Below are 21404 nucleotides of genomic sequence, written 5' to 3'. Positions count from 1 at the left end.
AAAGGCTGACTGTACTTAAAGTAGATAAGTCATCTGGTCCGGATGTGATGCATCCTAAGTTGCTGAGGGAAGTAAGGGTGGAAATTGCGGAGGTACTGGCCATAATCTTCCAAACATCCTTAGAAATGAGGGTGGTGCCAGAGGACTGGAGAATTGCAAATGTTACACCCTTGTTCAAAAAAGGTTGTAAGGATAAACCCAGCAACGACAGGCCAGTCAGTTTAACCTCGGTTGGGAAACTTTTAGAAATGATAATCTGGGACAGAATTAGCAGTCACTTGGACAAGTGTGGATTGATTCGGGAAAGCCAGCGCGGGTTTGTTAAAGGCAAATAGTGTTTAACTAACTTGATAGAGTTTTTTGATGGGGTAACAGAGAGGGTAGATGAGGGCAATGTGGTTGATCTGGTGTATATGGACTTTCAAAAGGCGTTTGATAAAGTGCCGCATAATAGGCTTGTCATCAAGATTGAACAATTGTAAACAATTTTACAACACCAAGTTATAGTCCAGCAATTTTATTTTAAATTCACAAGCTTTCGGAGGCTACCTCCTTCGTCAGGTGAAAATGTGAAAATGAAATCCTCGAAATGAAATCGCATTTATAATTCACAGAACAATGCTTGGTGAGTACAGACAGTTTTTTCAACTGCCCGTTGCCAAGGCAATCAGTGTGCAGACAGACAGGTGTTACCTGCCAGGTCTCACAGAATATACAAATCACCAAAAAAAAACAACAAACAAAAAAAACAGAGATAGAGAGGTAGAAACATAGAAAAGACAGCAACTGACCCGTTATATTAAAAACAGATAACATTTGTTCGCTGGTGGGGTAACGTGTAGCGTGACATGAACCCAAGATCCCGGTTGAGGCCGTCCTCATGGGTGCGGAACTTGGCTATCAATTTCTGCTCGACGATTTTGCGTTGTCGTGTGTCTCGAAGGCCGCCTTGGAGTACGCTTACCCGAAGGTCGGTGGATGAATGTCCATGACTGCTGAAGTGTTCCCCGACTGGGAGGGAACCCTCCTGTTTGGCGATTGTTGCGCGGTGTCCGTTCATCCGTTGTCGCAGCGTCTGCATGGTCTCGCCAATGTACCATGCTCTGGGGCATCCTTTCCTGCAACGTATGAGGTAGACAACGTTGGCCGAGTCACAGGAGTATGAACCATGCACCTGGTGGGTGGTGTCCTCTCGTGTGATGGTGGTATCTGTGTCGATGATCTGGCATGTCTTGCAGAGATTACCGTGGCAGGGTTGTGTGGTGTCGTGGACGCTGTTCTCTTGAAAGCTAGGTAATTTGCTGCGAACGATGGTCTGTTTGAGGTTGGGTGGCTGTTTAAAGGCGAGTAGTGGAGGTGTGGGGATGGCCATAGCGAGGTGTTTGTCCTCATTGATGACATGTTGAAGGCTGCGGAGAACATGGCGTAGTTTCTCTCTTTTCTATGTTTCTACCTCTCTATCTCTGTTTTTTTTGTTTGTTGTTTTTTTTTGGTGATTTGTATATTCTGTGAGACCTGGCAGGTAACACCTGTCTGTCTGCACACTGATTGCCTTGGCAACGGGCAGTTGAAAAAACTGTCTGTACTCACCAAGCATTGTTCTGTGAATTATAAATGCGATTTCATCTCGAGGATTTCATTTTCACATTTTCACCTGACGAAGGAGGAAGCCTCCGAAAGCTTGTGAATTTAAAATAAAATTGCTGGACTATAACTTGGTGTTGTAAAATTGTTTACAATTGTCAACCCCAGTCCATCACCGGCATCTCCACATCATCAAGATTGAAAGAAGCCCTTGGAATAAAGGGGGCAGTAGCAACATGGATACAAAATTGGCTAAGTAACAGAAAGCAGAGAGTAGTGGTGAATGGTTGTTTATCGGACTGGAGGAAGGAATACAGTGGTGTTCCCCAGGGGCCGGTACTAGGCCCACTGCTTTTTTTTGATATACATATTAATGACTTGGACTTGGACTTGGGTGTACAGGGCACAATTTCCAAATTTGCAGATGACACAGAACTTGGAAGTGTAGTGAACAGTGAGGAGGATAGTGATCGACTTCAAGAGGACATAGACATGCTGGTGAAATGGGTGGACACATGGCAGATGAATGCGAAGTGATACATTTTGGCAGGAAGAATGAGGAGAGGCAATATAAACTAGAGGGCACAATTCTAAAAGGGGTACAGGAACAGAGAGATGTGAGGGTATATGTGCACAAATCGTTGAAGGTGGCAGAGCAGGTTGAAAAAGCAGTTAAGAAAGCACACTGGATCCTGAGCTTTATAAATAGAGGCATAGAGTACAAAAGCAAGGAAGTCATGATAAACCTTTATAAAATACTGATTCGGCCACAATTGGAGTATTGTGTCCAGTTCTGGGCACCACGTTTTAGGAAAGCATAAGAGAGGGTGCAGAAGAGATTTACTAGAATGATTCCAGGGATGAGGGACTTTAGTTACATGGAGAAACTGGGGTTGTTCTCCTTGGAACAGAGAAGATTGAGAGGGGATTTGATAGAGGTATTCAAAATCATGAAGGGTCTAGACAGAGTAGATAGAGAGAAACTGTTCCCATTGTCGGAAGGGTCAAGAACCAGAGGACATAGATTTAAGGTGATTGGCAAAAAAACCAAAGGTGACATGAGGAAAACCTTTTTTACACCGCAAGTGCTTAGGATCTGGCATGCACTGCCAGAGGGGTGGTTGAGGCAGATTCAATTATGGCTTTCAAAAGGGAACTTGATAAGTATTTGAAAGGAAAAAATGTGCAGGGCTATGGGGATAGCACGGGGGAGTGGGACTAGCTGGATTGCTCTTCGAGCCGGCACGGACTCTGTGCCAAATGGCCATCTTCCGTGCTGTAACCTTTCTATGATTTCTAATAGTAACTTTCAAAAGGGAATTGGATAAATAGTTGAAGGGAAAAAATTTGCAGGGGAATGGGACTAATTGGATAGCTCTTTCAAAGAGCTGGCACAGGCATGATGGGCTGAATGGCCTCCTCCAATGCTGTATCTACTATGATTTTAAAAGGACAGCTGTGAAGGTGTTAAATTGGGGGATCCAAATTTATTGAGCTAATCAATTGAAAGAATTGTGGATCTTATGGGTAGAATTAAGAAATAGAAAAGGATTTAAGGTTGTAGTGGGAGCTGTGTATGCGCCCTCTGGTAGCAGCTGTGAAGTGGCAGAATGTATAAATGCAGAGATTAGACAAACGTGTAGCAAAGGCAGAGTGGTTTCGATGGGAGATTTTAACTTTCGTATGGATTGGGATAAGCAGACAAGCTCATGTCAGAAAGGTAGTGAAGTTCTTGTGTTCAGGACAGCTTTCTGCAACAATATGTCATAGATTCAGCAAGGGGCAGGCCATATTAGTTTTAAGAATGAGTAATGAGCCAGATTTCGGTAACAGCCTAACGGTGTGCGAACATTTATCTAATAGCGATCATATGATAGAGTTCAACGCTGTGTTTGAAAGGGAGAAACCCATATCAGCTACTAAGATTCTAAATTTAGGTAAGGCCGACTTCAACGGGTTGAGACAGAGACTGTCCACAGTAAACTGGGCAAATCTGTTACTGGGTAAAACGAGACAAGATCAGTGGGAGGTGTTCAAAAAAGAATTTAACGTGATCCAGAACCAGTTTATATCCCGAAGGGGCAAGAGCTCTACTTGCTAAAAAAAAACAGCCTTGGACAACAAAAGAGGTAAGGAACAACAGAAAACTAAAAGAAAAAGCGTACAAAAATGCAAAGAAAAGCACAGATCATGGTGACTGGGAGCGATACAAAGAACAGCAAAGGGTGACAAAGCAGATAGTAAGAGCTACAAAAAGGGAGTATGAAAAGATACTTGCAAAGGATATCAAAATCATCACACGTTTTTTTACAATTATATTAAGAAAAAGAGGGTGGTCAAGAGCAATGTGGGCCCCTTAAAAACTGATAATGGTGATACTGTGAATGAAAATAAGGAAATGGTGGACATTTTAATTAATTACTTTGTGTCAGTATTTACAGAAGAGGAAGAGGATAGCATGCACCGTAGGGTACGGTAGCATAGTGGTTATGTTACTGGGCTAGTAATCCAGAGGCCTGGACTAAAATCCAGAGTCATGAGTTCAAATCCCGCCACGGCAGCTGGCGAATTTAAATTCAATTAATTAATTAAATTCAATTAATTAAATAAAAATCTGGAATTAAAATACTAGTATCAGTGATGATGGCCATGAAACTACCGGATTGTCGTAAAAACCCATCTGGTTCACTAATGTCCTTTAGGGAAGGAAACCTGCCGTCCTTACCCGGTCTGGCCTATATGTGACTCCAGACCCACAGCAATGTGGTTGATTCTTAATTGCCCTCTGAAATGGCCTAGCAAGCCACTCAGTTGTAAAATCTCGCTACGAAAAGTCATAATAAGAATAAAACCGGACGGACCACCCGGCATCGGACCACTAGGCACCGGACACGACAACGGCAAAACACCAAGCCCAGTCGACCCTGCAAGGTCCTCCTTACTAACATCTGGGGACTTGTGCCAAAATTGGGAGAGCTGTCCCACAGACTAGTCAAGCAACAGCCTGACATAGCCATACTTACAGAATCATATCTTTCAGCCAATGTCCCAGACTCTTCCATCAACATCCCTGGGTATGTCCTGTCCCACCGGCAGGACAGACCCACCAGAGGTGGCGGTAGTGATACAGTCAGGAGGGAGTGGCCCTGGGAGTCCTCAACATTGACTCTGGACCCCATGAAATCTCATGGCATCAGGTCAAACATGGGCAAGGAAACCTCCTGCTGATTACCACCTACCGTCCTCCCTCAGCTGATGAATCAGTTCTCCTCCATGTTGAACACCACTTGGAGGAAGCACTGAGGGTAGCAAGGGCACAAAATGTACTCTGGGTGGGGGACTTCAATGTCCATCACCAAGAGTGGCTCGGTAGCACCACTACTGACCGAGCTGGCCGAGTCCTGAAGGACATAGCTGCTAGACTGGGCCTGCGGCAGGTGGTGAGCGAACCAACACGAGGGAAAAACTTACTTGACCTTGTCCTCACCAATCTCCCTGTCGCAAATGCATCTGTCCATGACAGTATTGGTAGGAGTGACCACCGCACAGTCCTCGTGGAGATGAAGTCCCGTCTTCGCACTGAGGACACCATCCAACGTGTTGTGTGGCACTACCACCGTGCTAAATGGGATAGATTCAGAAAGGATCTAGCAGCTCAAAATTGGGCATCCATGAGGCGCTGTGGGCCATCAGCAGCAGCAGAATTGTATTCCACCACAATCTGTAACCTCATGGCCCGGCATATTCCTCACTCTACCATTACCAACAAGCCAGGGGATCAACCCTGGTTCAATGAGGAGTGTAGAAGAGCATGCCAGGAGCAGCACCAGGCGTACCTAAAAATGAGGTACCAACCTGGTGAAGCTACAACTGCATGCTAAACAGCGGAAGCAACATGCTATAGACAGAGCTAAGCGATTCAACAACCAACGGATCAGATCAAAGCTCTGCAGTCCTGCCACATCCAGTCGTGAATGGTGGTGGACAATTAAACAACTAACGGGAGGAGGAGGCTCTGCAAACATCCCCATTCTCAATGATGGCGGAGTCCAGCACGTGAGTGCAAAAGACAAAGCTGAATCGTTTGCAACCATCTTCAGCCAGAAGTGCCGAGTGGATGATCCATCTCAGCCTCCTCCCCACCATCACGGAAGCCAGTCTTCGGCCAATTCGATTCACTCCACGTGATATCAAGAAACGGCTGAGTGCACTGGATACAGCAAAGGCTATGGGCCCCGACAACATCCCAGCTGTAGTGCTGAAGACTTGTGCTCCAGAACTAGCTGCGCCTCTAGCCAAGCTGTTCCAGTACAGCTACAACACTGGCATCTACCTGACAATGTGGAAAATTGCCCAGGTATGTCCTGTCCACAAAAAGCAGGACAAATCCAATCCGGCCAATTACCGCCCCATCAGTCTACTCTCAATCATCAGCAAAGTGATGGAAGGTGTCGTCGACAGTGCTATCAAGCGGCACTTACTCACCAATAACCTGCTCACCGATGCTCAGTTTGGGTTCCGCCAGGACCACTCGGCTCCAGACCTCATTACAGCCTTGGTCCAAACATGGACAAAAGAGCTGAATTCCAGAGGTGAGGTGAGAGTGACTGCCCTTGACATCAAGGCAGCATTTGACCGAGTGTGGCACCAAGGAGCCCTAGTAAAATTGAAGTCCATGGGAATCGGGGAAAACTCTCCAGTGGCTGGAGTCATACCTAGCACAAAGGAAGATGGTAGTGGTTGTTGGAGGCCAATCATCTCAGCCCCAGGGCATTGCTGCAGGAGTTCCTCAGGGCAGTGTCCTAGGCCCAACCATCTTCAGCTGCTTCATCAATGACCTTCCCTCCATCATAAGGTCAGAAATGGGGATGTTCGCTGATGACTGCACAGTGTTCAGTTCCATTCGCAACCCCTCAGATAATGAAGCAGTCCGAGCCTGCATGCAGCAAGACCTGGACAACATCCAGGCTTGGGCTCATAAGTGGCAAGTAACATTCGCGCCAGATAAGTGCCAGGCAATGACCATCTCCAACAAGAGAAAGTCTAACCACCTCCCCTTGACATTCAACGGCATTACCATCGCCGAATCCCCCACCATCAACATCCTGGGGGTCACCATTGACCAGAAACTGAACTGGACCAGCCATATAAATACTGTGGCTACGAGAGCAGGTCAGAGGCTGGGTGTTCTGCGGCGAGTGACTCACCTCCTGACTCCCCAAAGCCTTTCCACCATCTACAAGGCACAAGTCAGGAGTGTGATGGAATACTCTCCACTTGCCTGGATGAGTGCAGCTCCAACAACACTCAAGAAGCTCGACACCATCCAAGATAAAGCAGCCCGCTTGATTGGCACCCCATCCATCACCCTAAACATTCACTCCCTTCACCACCGGCGCACTGTGGCTGCAGTGTGTACCATCCACAGGATGCACTGCAGCAACTCGCCACGGCTTCTTCGACAGCACCTCCCAAACCCGCGACCTCTACCACCGAGAAGGACAAGAGCAGCAGGCACATGGGAACAACACCACCTGCACGTTCCCCTCCAAGTCACACACCATCCCGACTTGGAAATATATCGCCGTTCCTTCATCGTCGCTGGGTCAAAATCCTGGAACTCCCTTCCTAACAGCACTGTGGGAGAACCGTCACCACACGGACTGCAGCGGTTCAAGAAGGCGGCTCACCACCACCTTCTCGAGGGCAATTGGGGATGGGCAATAAATGCTGGCCTCGCCAGCGACGCCCACATCCCGTGAACGAATAAAAAAAAAACCCCAAGAAAACTAATTTTGAATTGGGAATGGGGACTAACGTAACCAAATTAACAGTAATGAAGAAAATAATGGCACTAAAGAGTGCCAAATCCTCAGGATCAGATGGTTTTCATCTGAGAGTTTTAAAGAAAGTAAGTGAGAACATTGCAGAAGCCCTAACTATAATCTTGCAAAGTTCTCTCTATTCAGGAACCATTCCTTTTAGATTAGAAAATTGAATGTCACTCCTCTATTTAAGAAAAGTGAGAGGGGGAAACCAGGGAATTATAGACGAGTTAGCCTAACACCTATTGTCAGGAAATTACTAGAGTCTATAAGGATAGACTGACTGAACACCTTGAAAATTTTCAGCTGATCAGAGAGAGCCAGCATGGATTTGTAAAGGGTAGGCTGTGCCTGATGAATCTGATTGAATTTTTTGAAGAGCTGACTAAAGTAGTGGACAGGGGAATGTCCATATATGCTGTTTATATGGATTTCCAGAAGGCATTTGACAAAGTCCCTTATAAGAGACTGTTAACTAAAGTTGAAACTCATGGAATTGAGGGCAAATTATTGACCTGGTTAGGAAATTGGCTGATTGGCAGGACACAGAGAGTAGGGATAATGGGCAGGTACTCAAATTGACAGGATGTGACTAATGGTGTCTCATAGGGATCTGTGTTGGGCCCTCAATTATTCACCATATTTACTAATGACTTAGATGACTGGATAGAGCGCCACATATCCAAATTTGATAACATAAAGATAGGCAGCATTGTAAGAAGTGTAAATGGAAGCATAACATTACAGAGCTAGAAATAGATTAAGTAAATGGGCAAAACTGGCAAATGGATTTCAGTGTAGGTAAGTGTGAGGTCATCTACTTTGGACCTAAAAAGGATAGATCAGAGAACTTTCTAAATGTTGAAAAGTTTGAAACAATGGAGCTCCAAAGAGCCTTAGGGGGATCATTCAAATGTCATGGACAGGTACAGAAAACAATCAAAAATGTTAATGGAATGCTGGCCTTTATATCTAGAAGACTAGAATACAAGGGGGTAGAAGTTATGCTACAGTTATACAAACCTCTGGTTAGACCACACCTGGAGTACTGTGTTCAGTGCTGGGCACCACATCTTAGGAAGGATATATTGACTTTGGAGGGAGTGCAGTGTAGATTTACTAGAATGATACCTGGACTCCAAGGGTTAAATTATGAGGAGAGATTTCACAAACTGGGGTTGTATTCCCTGGGATTTAGGGGTGATTTGATTTGAAGTTTTCAAGATATTATGGGGAACTGACAGGGTCGATGGAGAGAAACTATTTCTGCTGGTTGGGGAGTCTAGGACTGGGGGACGTAGCTTAAAAATTAAAGCTAGGTCATTCAGGAGTGAAGTTAGGAAATACTTCTACACGCAAAGGGTGGTAGAAGTTTGGAACTCTCTTCCGCAAATGGCCGTTGATGCTAGCTCAATTGTTAACTTTAAATCTGAGATTGATAGATTATTGTTAACCAAAGGTATTAAGGGATATGGGGCTAAGGCAGGTATATGGAGTTAGGTCACAGATCAGCCATGATCTCATTGAATGGCAGAACAGGCTTGAGGAGCTAAATGGCCGACTGCTGTTCCTATGTTTCTATGAGTGTCAAAAAAATTCTTGCGATGAACAGGAACCCCAAATCATCCAAATTAACATACCTTTTCTGCCTGGAATAGGAAGTTTAGTGCACTTGACTGACATGTGAGCTTTGCTTGAAGACCATTTATATTCTAAAGAAACCAGTTATGCACTTAACCTTTGCTGTCACTGTAGTCATTTAATATCAGACTTAATGCAGGTCACCCCTCAGTCTTCTCTTTTCTAGAGAAAAGAACTCCACCCTATTCAATCTTTCCTGATAGGTATAACCTCTCATTTCAGGTATCATCTTAGTAAATCTTTTTTGCACCTTCTCCAGTGCCTCTATATCCTTTTTATAGTGTGGAGACCAGAACTCTTCACAGTACTCTGTGTGGTCTAACCAAGATTCTATTCAAGTTTAGAATAATGTCCGTACTTTTCAATTCTATCCCTCTAGAAATGAACCCCAGTGTCTTGTTTGCTTTTTTTATGGTCTTATTAACCTATATCACAACTTTTAATGATTTGCATATCCCTTTGCGCCTGCACCCCATTTGGACTCTTATTTTCCAAGGAATGTGTAGTCTCATTATTATCAAAATGTATTGCCTCACACTTACCTATATTGAAATTCACTTGCCAATTACATGTCCATTCTGCAAGTTTATTGATGTCTTCCTGTATTTTGTCGCAGTCCTCCTCAGTATTAACTATACCTCCCAATTTGGTGGCATCTGCAAATTTTGAAATTGTACTTCTGATTCCCGAGTCGAAATCATTTATGTAAATGGTGAACAACAGTGGTCCCAGCACCGATCCTTGTGGAACACCACTTCTCTTTTGCCAGTTTTGAGCAACTACCTTTAACTCCTATTCCTCTGCTTTCCATTTTGTAGGCAGCTTACTATCTATTCTGCTACTTGCTTTAGTCATGAGTCCACTATGCAGTAACTTATCGAAGGCCTTTTGAAAATCCAATTGTATTACATCTACTACATTGCCCTTGTCCACACTTTGTTACTTCTTCAAAAAATTCAATAAGGTTGGTCAAGCAAGGCCTTCCCTTTTGAAATCCGTGCTGACTATTCTTTATTATATTTTCAGTTTCTAGATGTTTCTCTATTCCATCAGAGTATAGATTCCATTATCTTTCCTACCACCAATGTTAAGCTTATTGGTCTATAGTTCCCTGGACTTGTCTGATCTCCCTTTTTAAACATAGGAATCACATTAGCTGTCTGCCAGTCCTCTGGCACTATTCCCTTTTCTTCTGAATTTTTATATATATGTAATAGTGCCTCTGCTATCTCTTCCCTAACTTCTTTTAATATGTGTGGATGTAATCCATCCAGATCTGGGGTTTTATCCTCCCTTTTTGATTTAGTTTATCAATTATCTCCTCCCTTTCTATTTTAAATGTCTTTACATCTTTTTTGATCTCTTCTAGTCTCATGTCCATCATATTAGTCTCCCTGGTAAATACTGCAGCAAAGTAATTATTTAATATTTTTGCCATTTCACTGTCATTGTCTCTGGGTTTACCGTATTTATCCTTTAGTGGCCCTATCCCTACCCTGATTTTTCTTTTTTTATTTATTTGTCTGTAGAATACTTTACTTTTTTTTGATATTCCTTGATAATTTAATTTCCTGGTTTCTTTTTGACTTCTTTCCTAACCTTTTCGTATTCCCTTTTGTCATCCTTTCCTTTGTTATCTATGTACTTAGTGTATGCCTTTTTCTTTAGTTTCAATTTTGCCCTTATTTCTTTATTCATCCATGGTGTGTCATTCTTGCTTTTTAGTGGGATATATTTCTCCTGAACTCTTGATGACCATTTTAAATGTTTCCCACTACTGTTCTATTTCTTTATTTGTCAGTAAATTTTTCCAGTTTATTTTTCCTAGTTCCATTCTTATCACCTCAAAATCAGCTTTTTTTTTCCCAATTTATCACTTTGGTCTGTATCTTACTTATGTCCTTCTCAATCTTTATCTTAAACCTTATTATGTTGACATCGCTATTGCCTAGATGTTCCCCACGCTTACTTCTCTTATCTGATCTGGTTCATTTCACATTACTAGATCCAGCAGTGCTTCCTCTCTTGGGCTTTTTACATACTGGGTGAGAAAGGAGTCCCGCACACATTGTAAAAACTCCATTCCCTGTACCCCTTTACCTACTTACCTTTTGCCAGTTTATTTGGAGGTAGTTAAAATCTCCCATGATTATTGTTCTATGCCCTTTTACCCATTCACATTTATTTACCTATTTCTTCCTCCACTTCCTTTCCACTATTAAATGGTCTGTGGTATACTCCTATTACTGTGATCGATCCCTTATGTTTTATTTCAATTCATATGGATTCTGTTTCTATCCTTCTGTTAGTTATGTCCCTTTTTTCTACTATCATTATATTATCTCTAATTAGTACAGCTACTCCACACCCCCTCTTTCCCTAACCTTTCTGATTTATATTATAACCTGCAATATTTAGTTGCCAGTCCTGTTCTTTATGTAGCCATGTTTCAGTTATTCCTACTACATCTGGTTCTTCACTTCAGATTATTGCCTCCAGTTTCCCTCGTTTTATTTCAGACGCTGTGTACATTGCTGTACCTTGCCAAACCAGCAGTTTAAATCATCTTTAGTAGTTGTACCTTTTTGCTTTCACACTTTTTACCTTATCATTTTTCTTATTTATCATTACTGCTGTGTTTATTTCAGTTATTTTATTCTTTCCCAGACCTGAATTATTTATGGTTTCTACAACACTGGCCTGGACTTTAATTTGGTCTCTTTTTCTTACTCTTGTTCTATATTTTACTAAAATTTCTGCATGAAACCTTCCCACCCCACTCTTATCGGTTTAAAATCTTATTAACCATTCTATTTATCCTTTCCGCTAGGACCTTGGTCCCAGCCTGTTTCAGGTGCAGCCCATCCCAACGGTACAGCTCCTTCCTGTCCCAATATTGGTGCCCATGAAAAGGAACTCCTCTTTCCCACACCAAACCTTCAGCTACGTGTTTACTTTCCTGATCTGTTTGTCCCTATGCCAATTCGCACATGGCTCAGGTAATAATCCTGAGATTACTACCCTGGAGGTCCTGCTTTTCCCTAATACTCACTTAGCGCCTCCTCCCTATTTCCTATGTTGTTGGTTCTGACGTGGATCTCAACAACTGGACCAACCCACCCCCCCCCACTTTCCAGATTCTTTACCAGCGTTTTTGGGATGTCCCTTACCCTGGCAACAGGTAGGCAACACACCCTTCGGGACTCTTGATCCTGACTGCAAAAAATTGTATCTATCCCTCTAATTATCGAATCTCCTATAACTATCACCTATAACTTTGCACCTCCTCCCCTTGGACAGCCTCCTGCTCTAGGGTGTCTTGGTCGGCGTTCTGACTGTCCTTCCCGCAGTCTTCTTCCTTATCCTCACAAGTATCAAGTGCATTGTAGCTGTTGGACAGGACTAGTGTCTCTGGGACCCTCTCCTCTATCTCCTCTGTTCCCACTACCCTGCTGTCTACCTATCACACTCTTCCCCCTCCTCTACATGTAACTGGATTCTGGAGAAAACTGTTCAGATATTCCTTCCCCTTATGTGTCGGAGTGTCTCTAACTCACACTCCAGTTCAAAGACACTGAGCCGGAGTGTCTCAAACCAGAGACATTTACTGCACTTATGGCAATCCAGGACAGTCTTGCTGTCCACAAACTGCAACATATTGCAATCCTGACACATAACTTGCACTGCCATTTCTAGTTTTTTTTTGTTTATTTGCTTAGTTAATCTAGTTATTTTATTTTATTTTTAAAAGTTCTAATTTTTTTTTAGATTATCCTAGATCCTTATTCTAGTTCTTTATCCTAGATCCTTACCTCGATACTTATCTTAATTCCCTCAGGTTCCGCTGCTCCTTTATGCACTGATTCTAACATCACTTTTTCAAATTTCCATCTGTGGCTGAGTTGGTCTCGCTCTCGTCTCTTTTAATCTCGTACCTCCGCTGCCACCATGCTTTATATCCCCGCTGCTCTCGCTGTGCTCTTGCCGTTTTGTCATTTCTTTATTTAAAAATAACTGGCTACCAGAGCACAGAGAGCAGTTCTCTAGAAAACAAGTTTCTATACTTATCTGTGCTGTTTCCTGGCCCTTTCCCCTCTGGGACAATGGAAGAGTTAGAGGCCAATTCATCTAGGATGTGCTATCCTACACTCATGTGGCTGGCTTACAGGCTGCTGTGGCAGAGGCCTGGAAAAAGGTCACCTGACCTCCCAATCAGGAGGGAATGGCGCAGTTAGGGGAATAGCCCAAATCGAACATAGTTGTGCTGCAGCTTGAGACGTGATGAATGTGCAGAGCAGGTATTTGCTGCTTGTTTTTCTCATTTCTTATTCCTCCCTCCATCCTGGTCAGTATGCAAATCAGCTCATTCTTGTGGTTACAGGGTTGAGTGGGCATTTCCCTAGTGCTGTAAGTGGCAGCCAGATCAGTCCTTCTCTTCCAGTAAGATGATGCAATGTGTTGAGCAATCAAGGAAATGAAGATGCCTTCTGTTCAGGCTTTCACAATGCACAAATTGTCTAATGTTTCCTTTTAGTTGTTAATGGCAAGGTTTGCATTAGAGTATTGGCTTACCTGATGTGGAATGGTGTACAGGTATTTGTGAACTGTAAATTATGTTGTGTGTTTCTCATTAAAATTCTTGCCTCTGTTAAAATATTAAATGTTAGTAACGTATATTTTAAAGTTTCTAATTTTATTTGCAGTACAGGATGGCTATGATTTATAAAAAGCACTTGCAGTGAAGTTGCAGGGACCACTTACTGCAGTGCTCACAGGACAGTGTTTAACAGGGGTACTTTTGGTCACCCTGGTGACCACCTGCTTGGCTACAAAGGCAGTTTTTGTATTCCATGTGGTGTAACCTCCTCTCACCGCCCCCCCCCCCCCCCCCAACACCTTTTTTTCTAAAATAGCACACTCCCTCTCTTCAAATATTAAAAGACTAGGTATTTGCTGTACTTGCCTGTTAAATCAGGTATTGAGGTTAGTTTATGTGGCAGTTTTAAAATACTACCAGATATCTCGGCAGCTTTGTTCGATGAAATTGAAATTGGTTCACTTGGGATACACTTTTTTGCAGTTGGCTATGTGAAAAGGTCTTTTGACTTTAGAGGGTGCCTAAACGGACTAGATCTGATCTTTTTTGTGTTTGAAGTAGTGTGAAATCATGCCAATGCTTCACATTCATTTCATTTTATAAACGTTCACATGTACAGACATAAAGTGTTTTAGCCAGGATTGAACTTAAGAGCTAATTGCTTTCTGCTCAGAAACCATAGCTTTCACAAGTTGCATATCGTATGTCTCTTTTGTCCTCTGCTCCCACCAAAAGCTATGTTTAGTTCTTGCTTAAATTGAATCTTAAAATTAATGGCTGTCTGTTTTATCCCTTGCAAAATTTAGCGCTCTGTTCTTGGCTTTGGAACCTTGGAGTCAAGCTTCAGGCTTGTAAAATTGTTTGTTGAAATCAGGATGGCAGTACTATTTTAAAAAATCTGTGGCTAACTAAAGCTTTCTGATCTGAAAGGAGTAGAAAATGTCTTAAAACAAAAATCAATTACCATAGATTGCGACCTTATTTCTGCAGATAATGCCACTCAGGGAAAAAAAGAATGTTACCTCCATTGGAGTTCATCAGCTTGTTTACTGACGCACTTAAAACTACTGAAATTCTTTGGCACACAAATGTATATTTGAGCAGGACTGACATTTTTGTTGGGTCTTTCAAACTCGAATACATTACAAAGCATTCAGCCGTTACTTCTTGCTTAGCAACCAACACCTTGCCTTAGCTGAAACACGGTTACTAATGTGAATTCTGAATTGATTCTTGGTATTGGAGAGAGAATGTGATGTTAAACTGAGATGTGATACCTGGAAATGGTTAAATATTTCTACCTAACTCTCAGATTGATGTATTTATAACCAACCTCTGGGGTTATTTATGTATTGTATCTGACGCAAGTGCATTGGTGCAGTTTGCTACAGCATTTCTGATTTGACTTGCATTTTAATTTTTTTTTTAAAAACAGAACATCGATTTAATTGACATCCTGTGGAGGCAGGATGTAGATCTTGGTGTTGTCCGTGAAGATTTTGATTATAACTACAGACAAAAGGAGTATAAGCTAGAGAAACAGAAGAAACTTGAGAAGGAAAAGCAGGAGCAGTTGCAGAAGGAACAAGAGAAGGCTTTACTGGCACAGCTGCAGTTAGATGAAGAGACGGGCGAATTTGTTGCCATTCGGCCAGCAAAGCACAGCGAACCTGAAATCCCAGGAGGAATTACAGAAGCTGCACAGGTACAAAGACTTTTACAACCCCGTATGAAGCACAGCTCAAGCCTGAGGAACTACTTTTCTCTTCCACTACAGTTTTAACTGAAAACTAGCTTAGAAATGCATCTAATTCTTGCATATATCTATGTAGAGATATGTACAAAAACATAATACATTAAACTTTATTTTTCTTCTCTCCTCATCCCTTTTTAAAAAATATTTGGTTGCCGACCAATTTTAATTTAGATTGCAAAGACAACAGAGAGAGATGATGGAGCCTTGTCGTTTGATGAATGCATGCAGCTTCTTGCAGAGTCATTTCCATTTGTAGAGGACATAGAGGTGAGTCCTTTTATTACTAGTCCTACCATCTAACTGCAAACCCTAGAAAAGTGTTGTATGTTTGCTGGGTTTCTAATGTTTATCTTTACAATAACTGTATGAAATTTTGAAAATGTGTTGGTTCCTGTGGTTACGAGACACGTGATTTTTAGTTGCCCTGTTAGAACAGGAATTCATTTAGAATTTGGATGTTTCTGAAATAAGTGTAGTACTTCGAAAATGGCTGTCTGGTGGATTTTTTAAATGCAAAACTTAGACTGTATGAACTATAGATACACTATAGTGTTGTCTTTTGGTTTTACTGTTCCAGTCATAATAGCTGAAACACTGTGGCAGCTTTTTTGAGGAAATGTAACCGTAGAAATTCAGGGAACCTAAATAGTTCCTCTAAGATTTTTGCAACATTACTCAGGAAATGTAGGGTTTTCAGTAAGGGTTGGGCAGCAGTAAAGGGCTCTTAAATTAAAAAAAATATTGTTTCTAGTCTCGTACAGTTGCACTTGAACCCCCCGTTCCAGTTCCAGCTCAGACCAGTCCACAGCCAATGGCTCCTCATCAGACACAGCAAGGAACTACTTCAATCCTTCCATCCACAGCACCTGAATCAAACTCTCTGGAGGACTTAGAGCAAACCTGGCAAGAGCTGCTCTCAATTCCGGAGCTTCAGGTAAATACAATAGCTGAATTCAGCACTTAATACAGAGGGAGTATGGATGTAACAAACACCCAAAGAATTCAGACCTGTAATAAACCATTTGTTCACAGAACAAACCTGCCATTGTCTCTGTGGATATTAATCTGACATTCAGGATCCAGTTCCATTTACTTTTTTTTCTTCAAATGCATATTATGTGACCTTAATTTGTGTGTGTGTGTTTGAATGCAGATAAGTGGACATTTTAAACAATAAAAGCTTTCATCCTGCAGAGTGTATCCACATTGGTTTGGAGGATTTAATCAAACAGTGTGCACTACTATTTGAGTGTAATTATTGCATTTGAGAAAATATATTGGTGGGAGGGGGTGTATGTATAAACTTTTACCTTCCTCTAATTTGCAGAAGCTACATTTAATTAATGACAGCACAGCGAATATAATTATTTAAAGGGGAAGGAAAGTATAAAAACAAGAATTTTCCCATATTATGGTTTCTTTATTAGTCTTTGTGTCTTTGAAAAGTTATAACTAATTTTGTTAATGTCAGGAGTAGGTCCCTGGTGCAGACCTTCAATACTCTAAAGTGATTTGAGAAACTTATCTAATGCAGTAAAATCACATTGGCCACTGGTTATCTGTGGCTTTTTTGCACTTGCTGACTGTCAGCATTTTTTTATAGGTTAGGTGGAAAGCTTCACACTCGCTCGTGACAGTAACATCACCAAATTAACAGCATCAGGGCTTTCTAACATTTAAATGTTTTTTAAAGCTAAACATTTATTATATTCTTAGTATATTTAACAAACAGGGGAGCATTTATTTGAGAACATGTTTGTTTCTTGCACTTACCCCTTTACTTGGACTAAAATTTCACCATAGATAGCTAATTACATTATTAAACTCATTGTTGTTTTTGTAGCTATTTACTTCTAAAATTTCAGGCAGTTACTTAGATTGCCATTGGAAGTAGTCCTGCTGGTTAAATATTCAGCAGTTGCATATGATACCATTATTTTGCTGAATTTTTGAATAAATATTGCCTGACCCATTTAAAACTAAGTTTCCGCATTATTTTGAATTATGATATGAACTTCAGCCAACACTCTTATACTGTCACTTTTTTTAAAAAAAATCTTGATTCTTCCTGATGTGTTTCTGTGTGTGCTTTTTCTGTACAGTGGCTGTACATGCAGAATGAGAATGTTACCAGTACTGGATCTACAGGATATACTTCTAAGAGCAAAACTTCTGAAATGCAAAGTGATAGCTACAGCCTCAGTGCGACTCTGCCAGCTGACCATATGACAGGCAGCAACACCAGTTTCCTCTCTCTCTTTGATGGTCCCTACGATGAAGTAATGCCACCTGAAAGCCACACTCTCCAGCTCAAAACAAATGTTTCAGATAATATGAACCTTTCATTCAGCAATAATCATTTCAGTGACCTGCTTTTCTCTACCTCGCTGAATACCCAGAGAAGCAGCAATATTTCCCAAGGTACCAATACGAATGAGTCGCTTACTAGCATTCTGGATGATCCTCTTCTTGAACAAATCAGCATCTCTCACTTGGGAGTGAATAAAGATTTTGATTGTAAGCAACCACCAAATTTGCCTGAGATTCTTGATTCAGACTCTGGCCTGTCTATGGGCTCAAGCCCTCCTGGAACCTCTCCAGGTAATTCAATGCAATCGTCTGTCTGTGGAGATGCTTCCAATGGTTACAATGACTCTGACATGGATGACATGGAAAGCAGTCCTGGGAGTGTTGAACCTGCATTTGCTGAGCTGTACCCAATGCAGTTTCAAAATGACAGTCACTATCGGGCACCCTCTCTTCATGATCTTGCACAGTCAAGTGCTAGCCTGAACCCTTACACCAAAGGACCAAAGGATGATCTGCCAGTGAGTCCTGGCCACAGTAAAGCCCCATTCACCAAAGACAAGTATTCCAAACGGATGGAAGCTCGGCTCACTAGGGACGAGCAGCGGGCTAAAGCACTGAATGTTCCTTTCTCTGTCGGCAAGATTATTAACCTACCCGTTGATGATTTCAATGAAATCCTGTCCAATTATCAGCTCGGTGAGGCCCAGCTTGCTCTCATTCGTGATATCCGTCGCCGTGGCAAAAACAAGGTGGCAGCTCAGAATTGCCGCAAGCGTAAACTAGAAAACATAGTGGGTCTTGAACATGATCTGGACCAGCTTAAAGATGAGAAGGAGGAGCTCCTCCAAGAAAAGGGGGAGCATGCCAAAAACCTTCACCAGATCAAACAGCAGCTGAACAATCTATACCATGAGGTTTTTAGTATGCTACGAGATGAAGATGGAAATCCGTATTCTCCCAGTGAATACTCACTGCAGCAGACCAGTGATGGCAGTGTATTTCTCGTTCCTAGGAGCAAGAAACTTGAGATAAAGAGAGAATGAAATTTCAAAGGCTTTCTTTTATTGGACCTTTTTTTTTAAACTGAGGCTAATGTGAAATGCAACTTTAAGGCTTTTGTTTTCATATGTGAGTCTCCTATGCAACAGAAAACTAATTAAAGCTGTTTTTTATGGCTGCTGGTGGTTTAGAGGTGAAACAGAAGTGCTGGCTGCAAATTGACTGTAAATGGCTGTACTTTTCTCCAGTGCTTTCATTTTGATTATTTCTCTGTACTGCTTATCACACCTTGTTTCTATTAGTGTTCCTGTATAGTTTTGTAAATACTGCACATCTTATTTATATACGCAGATATCTATCTCATTTGCTATTAAATTGAAGGTCTTTCATAGATTTTATAAAGATTGTATTTTAGTAAGCTAATGTTTCTTCTGTTGCAAGTACTTGTTTTATAACTTTTTATTACATTTCAAAAATAGATAAAATGGTAGAATTGAAAATGTATTCTGATTTTTTTCATTTTCTTCGCTTTATAGAGAAAAAATATTAAATAAAATATAACTGTCTTTATGCACTGTAAGAGTGTTGACTTGTGTCATGAAAGTTGTGGCCTCTGCAACTTCAGTATTTACACGATTAGAATCCAAAAATAAGGTTCCTATTCGGATCTGTTTGGGTGATTGGTGGGAAATGGTGGTCTCTCTCATATCACTTGCTTATCCTAGATAAATAGTCTAGTTTCTCCTCGAGTCCCTTCTCAGGTCTGCCACATTTGAGACTCTTGCATGATGCATTCTTTGCACTGTTGCCTCAAATTTTTTTGCTGATTCTCCCAGTCACTGAGCCACAGCCTGTTCTCTCCTTGGAGAATTAATGAAACTTACAGAATTCCGAAACAAGCAAATTGCTGATCAATCATATTTCGGGGTCTCCATCCTTTTTGAACTTTTTTTATCAGTGCTGCTGTAACTAACTATTTCTATTTTTATATACAATTCTCATTCCAATTACTGTTTTTTCACTAATTAATTAATTTTTTTTTGTGTATTGTTTTTTTATGGTTTCGTCCACCATACTTTTCTGCTTAAAACATAGGAACAGAAGTAGGCCATTCAGCCCCTTAAGCCTGTTGTCCCATTCAATTAGATCATGGCTCAACTTCATTTACCCACCTTTGCTCTATATCTCTTGATACACTTACCTAACAAAAAAAAATATCTAATTCAAGTAATTAGGAAAGGTGAAAACTTTGGATTTGTTTTTTTTGCATGAAAACATTAAAATAAAACAAACCATAAACTTCTGAACTCAATCTGAGGTGACTGACCAGAAGAATGATACAACTAACCACACGTAAGAGATTGTTTGTTTATTGAGACAATGACAGTATATTAGATGCACAGATGTAACTCTGGTATATGAGGGATGCAAATTTATTTATTGACCTGAGGAAAACATATTTTATGTCTGTGAGCACTGCTATAGGAGATCCACTATCTATAAATTGTGTAAAGTGCATCCATCACACTTCAGATAACACATTTCAACATCTCAAGAATATTCAAGAAAAGAAAGCCAGTCATTTCTGCTTGTGAACATGCTGTTTTATAACAATAGGGTTGTTTATGCCATGTCAAGGATAACTGCAGGGCCACTGATTTACAGTGACCATGTAGGTCAAATTCCATTTTTATCACATGGAATTTTTACCAGTGCTTTTGGGATCAAATTCTGCGATTCTGTAGTTGAGTGGTTTTTACTTTATGTACTAGTGGACCTCCCATAGTATTGCTCATGTTGGAAAGTTAGCAGGACAGATCCCTATTGTCTTCCTGTGAGTTAGTCTCTCAATGTATTTCTTGTTTTGCTAGTGCCTTCCTCTTCTATTTTATCTCCTGTTCACTTTTGCTTTTCTGTCTTCATTGTTTTTTTTCAATTCAGGTGGGAGAGGATGGGTAGGTGACATGGCATAAGAACTTCTCAGCTCTTAGTTGAGTGCTGGGAAAAGGCAAAGTGGCAATATGGATTGGAGTGGGATTTGGACTGGTGCTGAGGCTAGGTAAAAAGAATGCTGGAGTTTTGCATGTTTGTATTTAACTCCTTTGCCTCTGACACCTGTAGGCGACTTTAAGAAATGTCCTGCTTATTTTGGATTAGGTAGTGTTTTTGGTGTCAAAACCATATGACTCGAAACTAGATTTGAAGAGAACTGCTTTGATTCTAAATGTAGTTACAGGTTCTCGATACTGGATGGCACAGCTGAGCAAATTTTTGAATGCTGAAATCGGGTGGAATCTGTTTCTGCCCGATTTCCAACATTTAAGGCGCTTCTCAGTTACCTCACACTTTTTGAGAATACCCATGATCTGCCTGCTGAGTCCTGACTGATCTAATTTGAATACATCAAAATGAAGCCCATTGGCACTGCAGCATGCAGTTACACACTCCTGAATACACTCTGGGTAACTTAGAGTGAGGTGCAGCAGATGCCAGGATCAGCTGATCATGGTAGAAATGAGGAATTCCTGCAACACAAGAGTCTAGATATTTTGAATTTTAGATTTCTGAAGCTGGGAAAGACTTTTTAAAGTGCTTTATTTTTGCCATTCTACCTACAGACATCTGTATTTGTTTCTTGCCGCTTCTCACAGGTTCAGACCATCGGCAGACTTTTGGACCACCCCACTCACAG

At 41.4% G+C, this 21404-nt stretch overlaps 1 protein-coding gene across 2 annotated transcripts in view; it reads left to right on the top strand.

Moving 5' to 3' along the window:
* LOC137323746 (nuclear factor erythroid 2-related factor 2-like) overlaps nt 1-19286 on the top strand; it is a 49417-nt gene extending 30131 nt beyond the window's left edge. The window contains exons 1-5 of one of the 2 annotated variants that reach the window (XM_067987617.1): nt 13611-13643; nt 15083-15352; nt 15575-15670; nt 16155-16337; nt 17506-19286. In XM_067987617.1, coding sequence (XP_067843718.1) covers nt 13626-13643; nt 15083-15352; nt 15575-15670; nt 16155-16337; nt 17506-18756 — 1818 coding nt within the window. In that variant the 5' untranslated portion in view covers nt 13611-13625 and the 3' untranslated portion in view covers nt 18757-19286. Of the gene's footprint in view, nt 1-13610; nt 13644-15082; nt 15353-15574; nt 15671-16154; nt 16338-17505 lie in introns of those variants that run through there. The other variant, XM_067987616.1, reaches the window with a different exon arrangement.
* Nucleotides 19287-21404: the final 2118 nt, after the last annotated feature.

Source organism: Heptranchias perlo, chromosome 7, assembly GCF_035084215.1.
Source record: "Heptranchias perlo isolate sHepPer1 chromosome 7, sHepPer1.hap1, whole genome shotgun sequence".
In the NCBI taxonomy this organism is placed as follows: domain Eukaryota; kingdom Metazoa; phylum Chordata; class Chondrichthyes; order Hexanchiformes; family Hexanchidae; genus Heptranchias; species Heptranchias perlo.
This window is presented reverse-complemented; position numbering and strand designations above follow the sequence as displayed.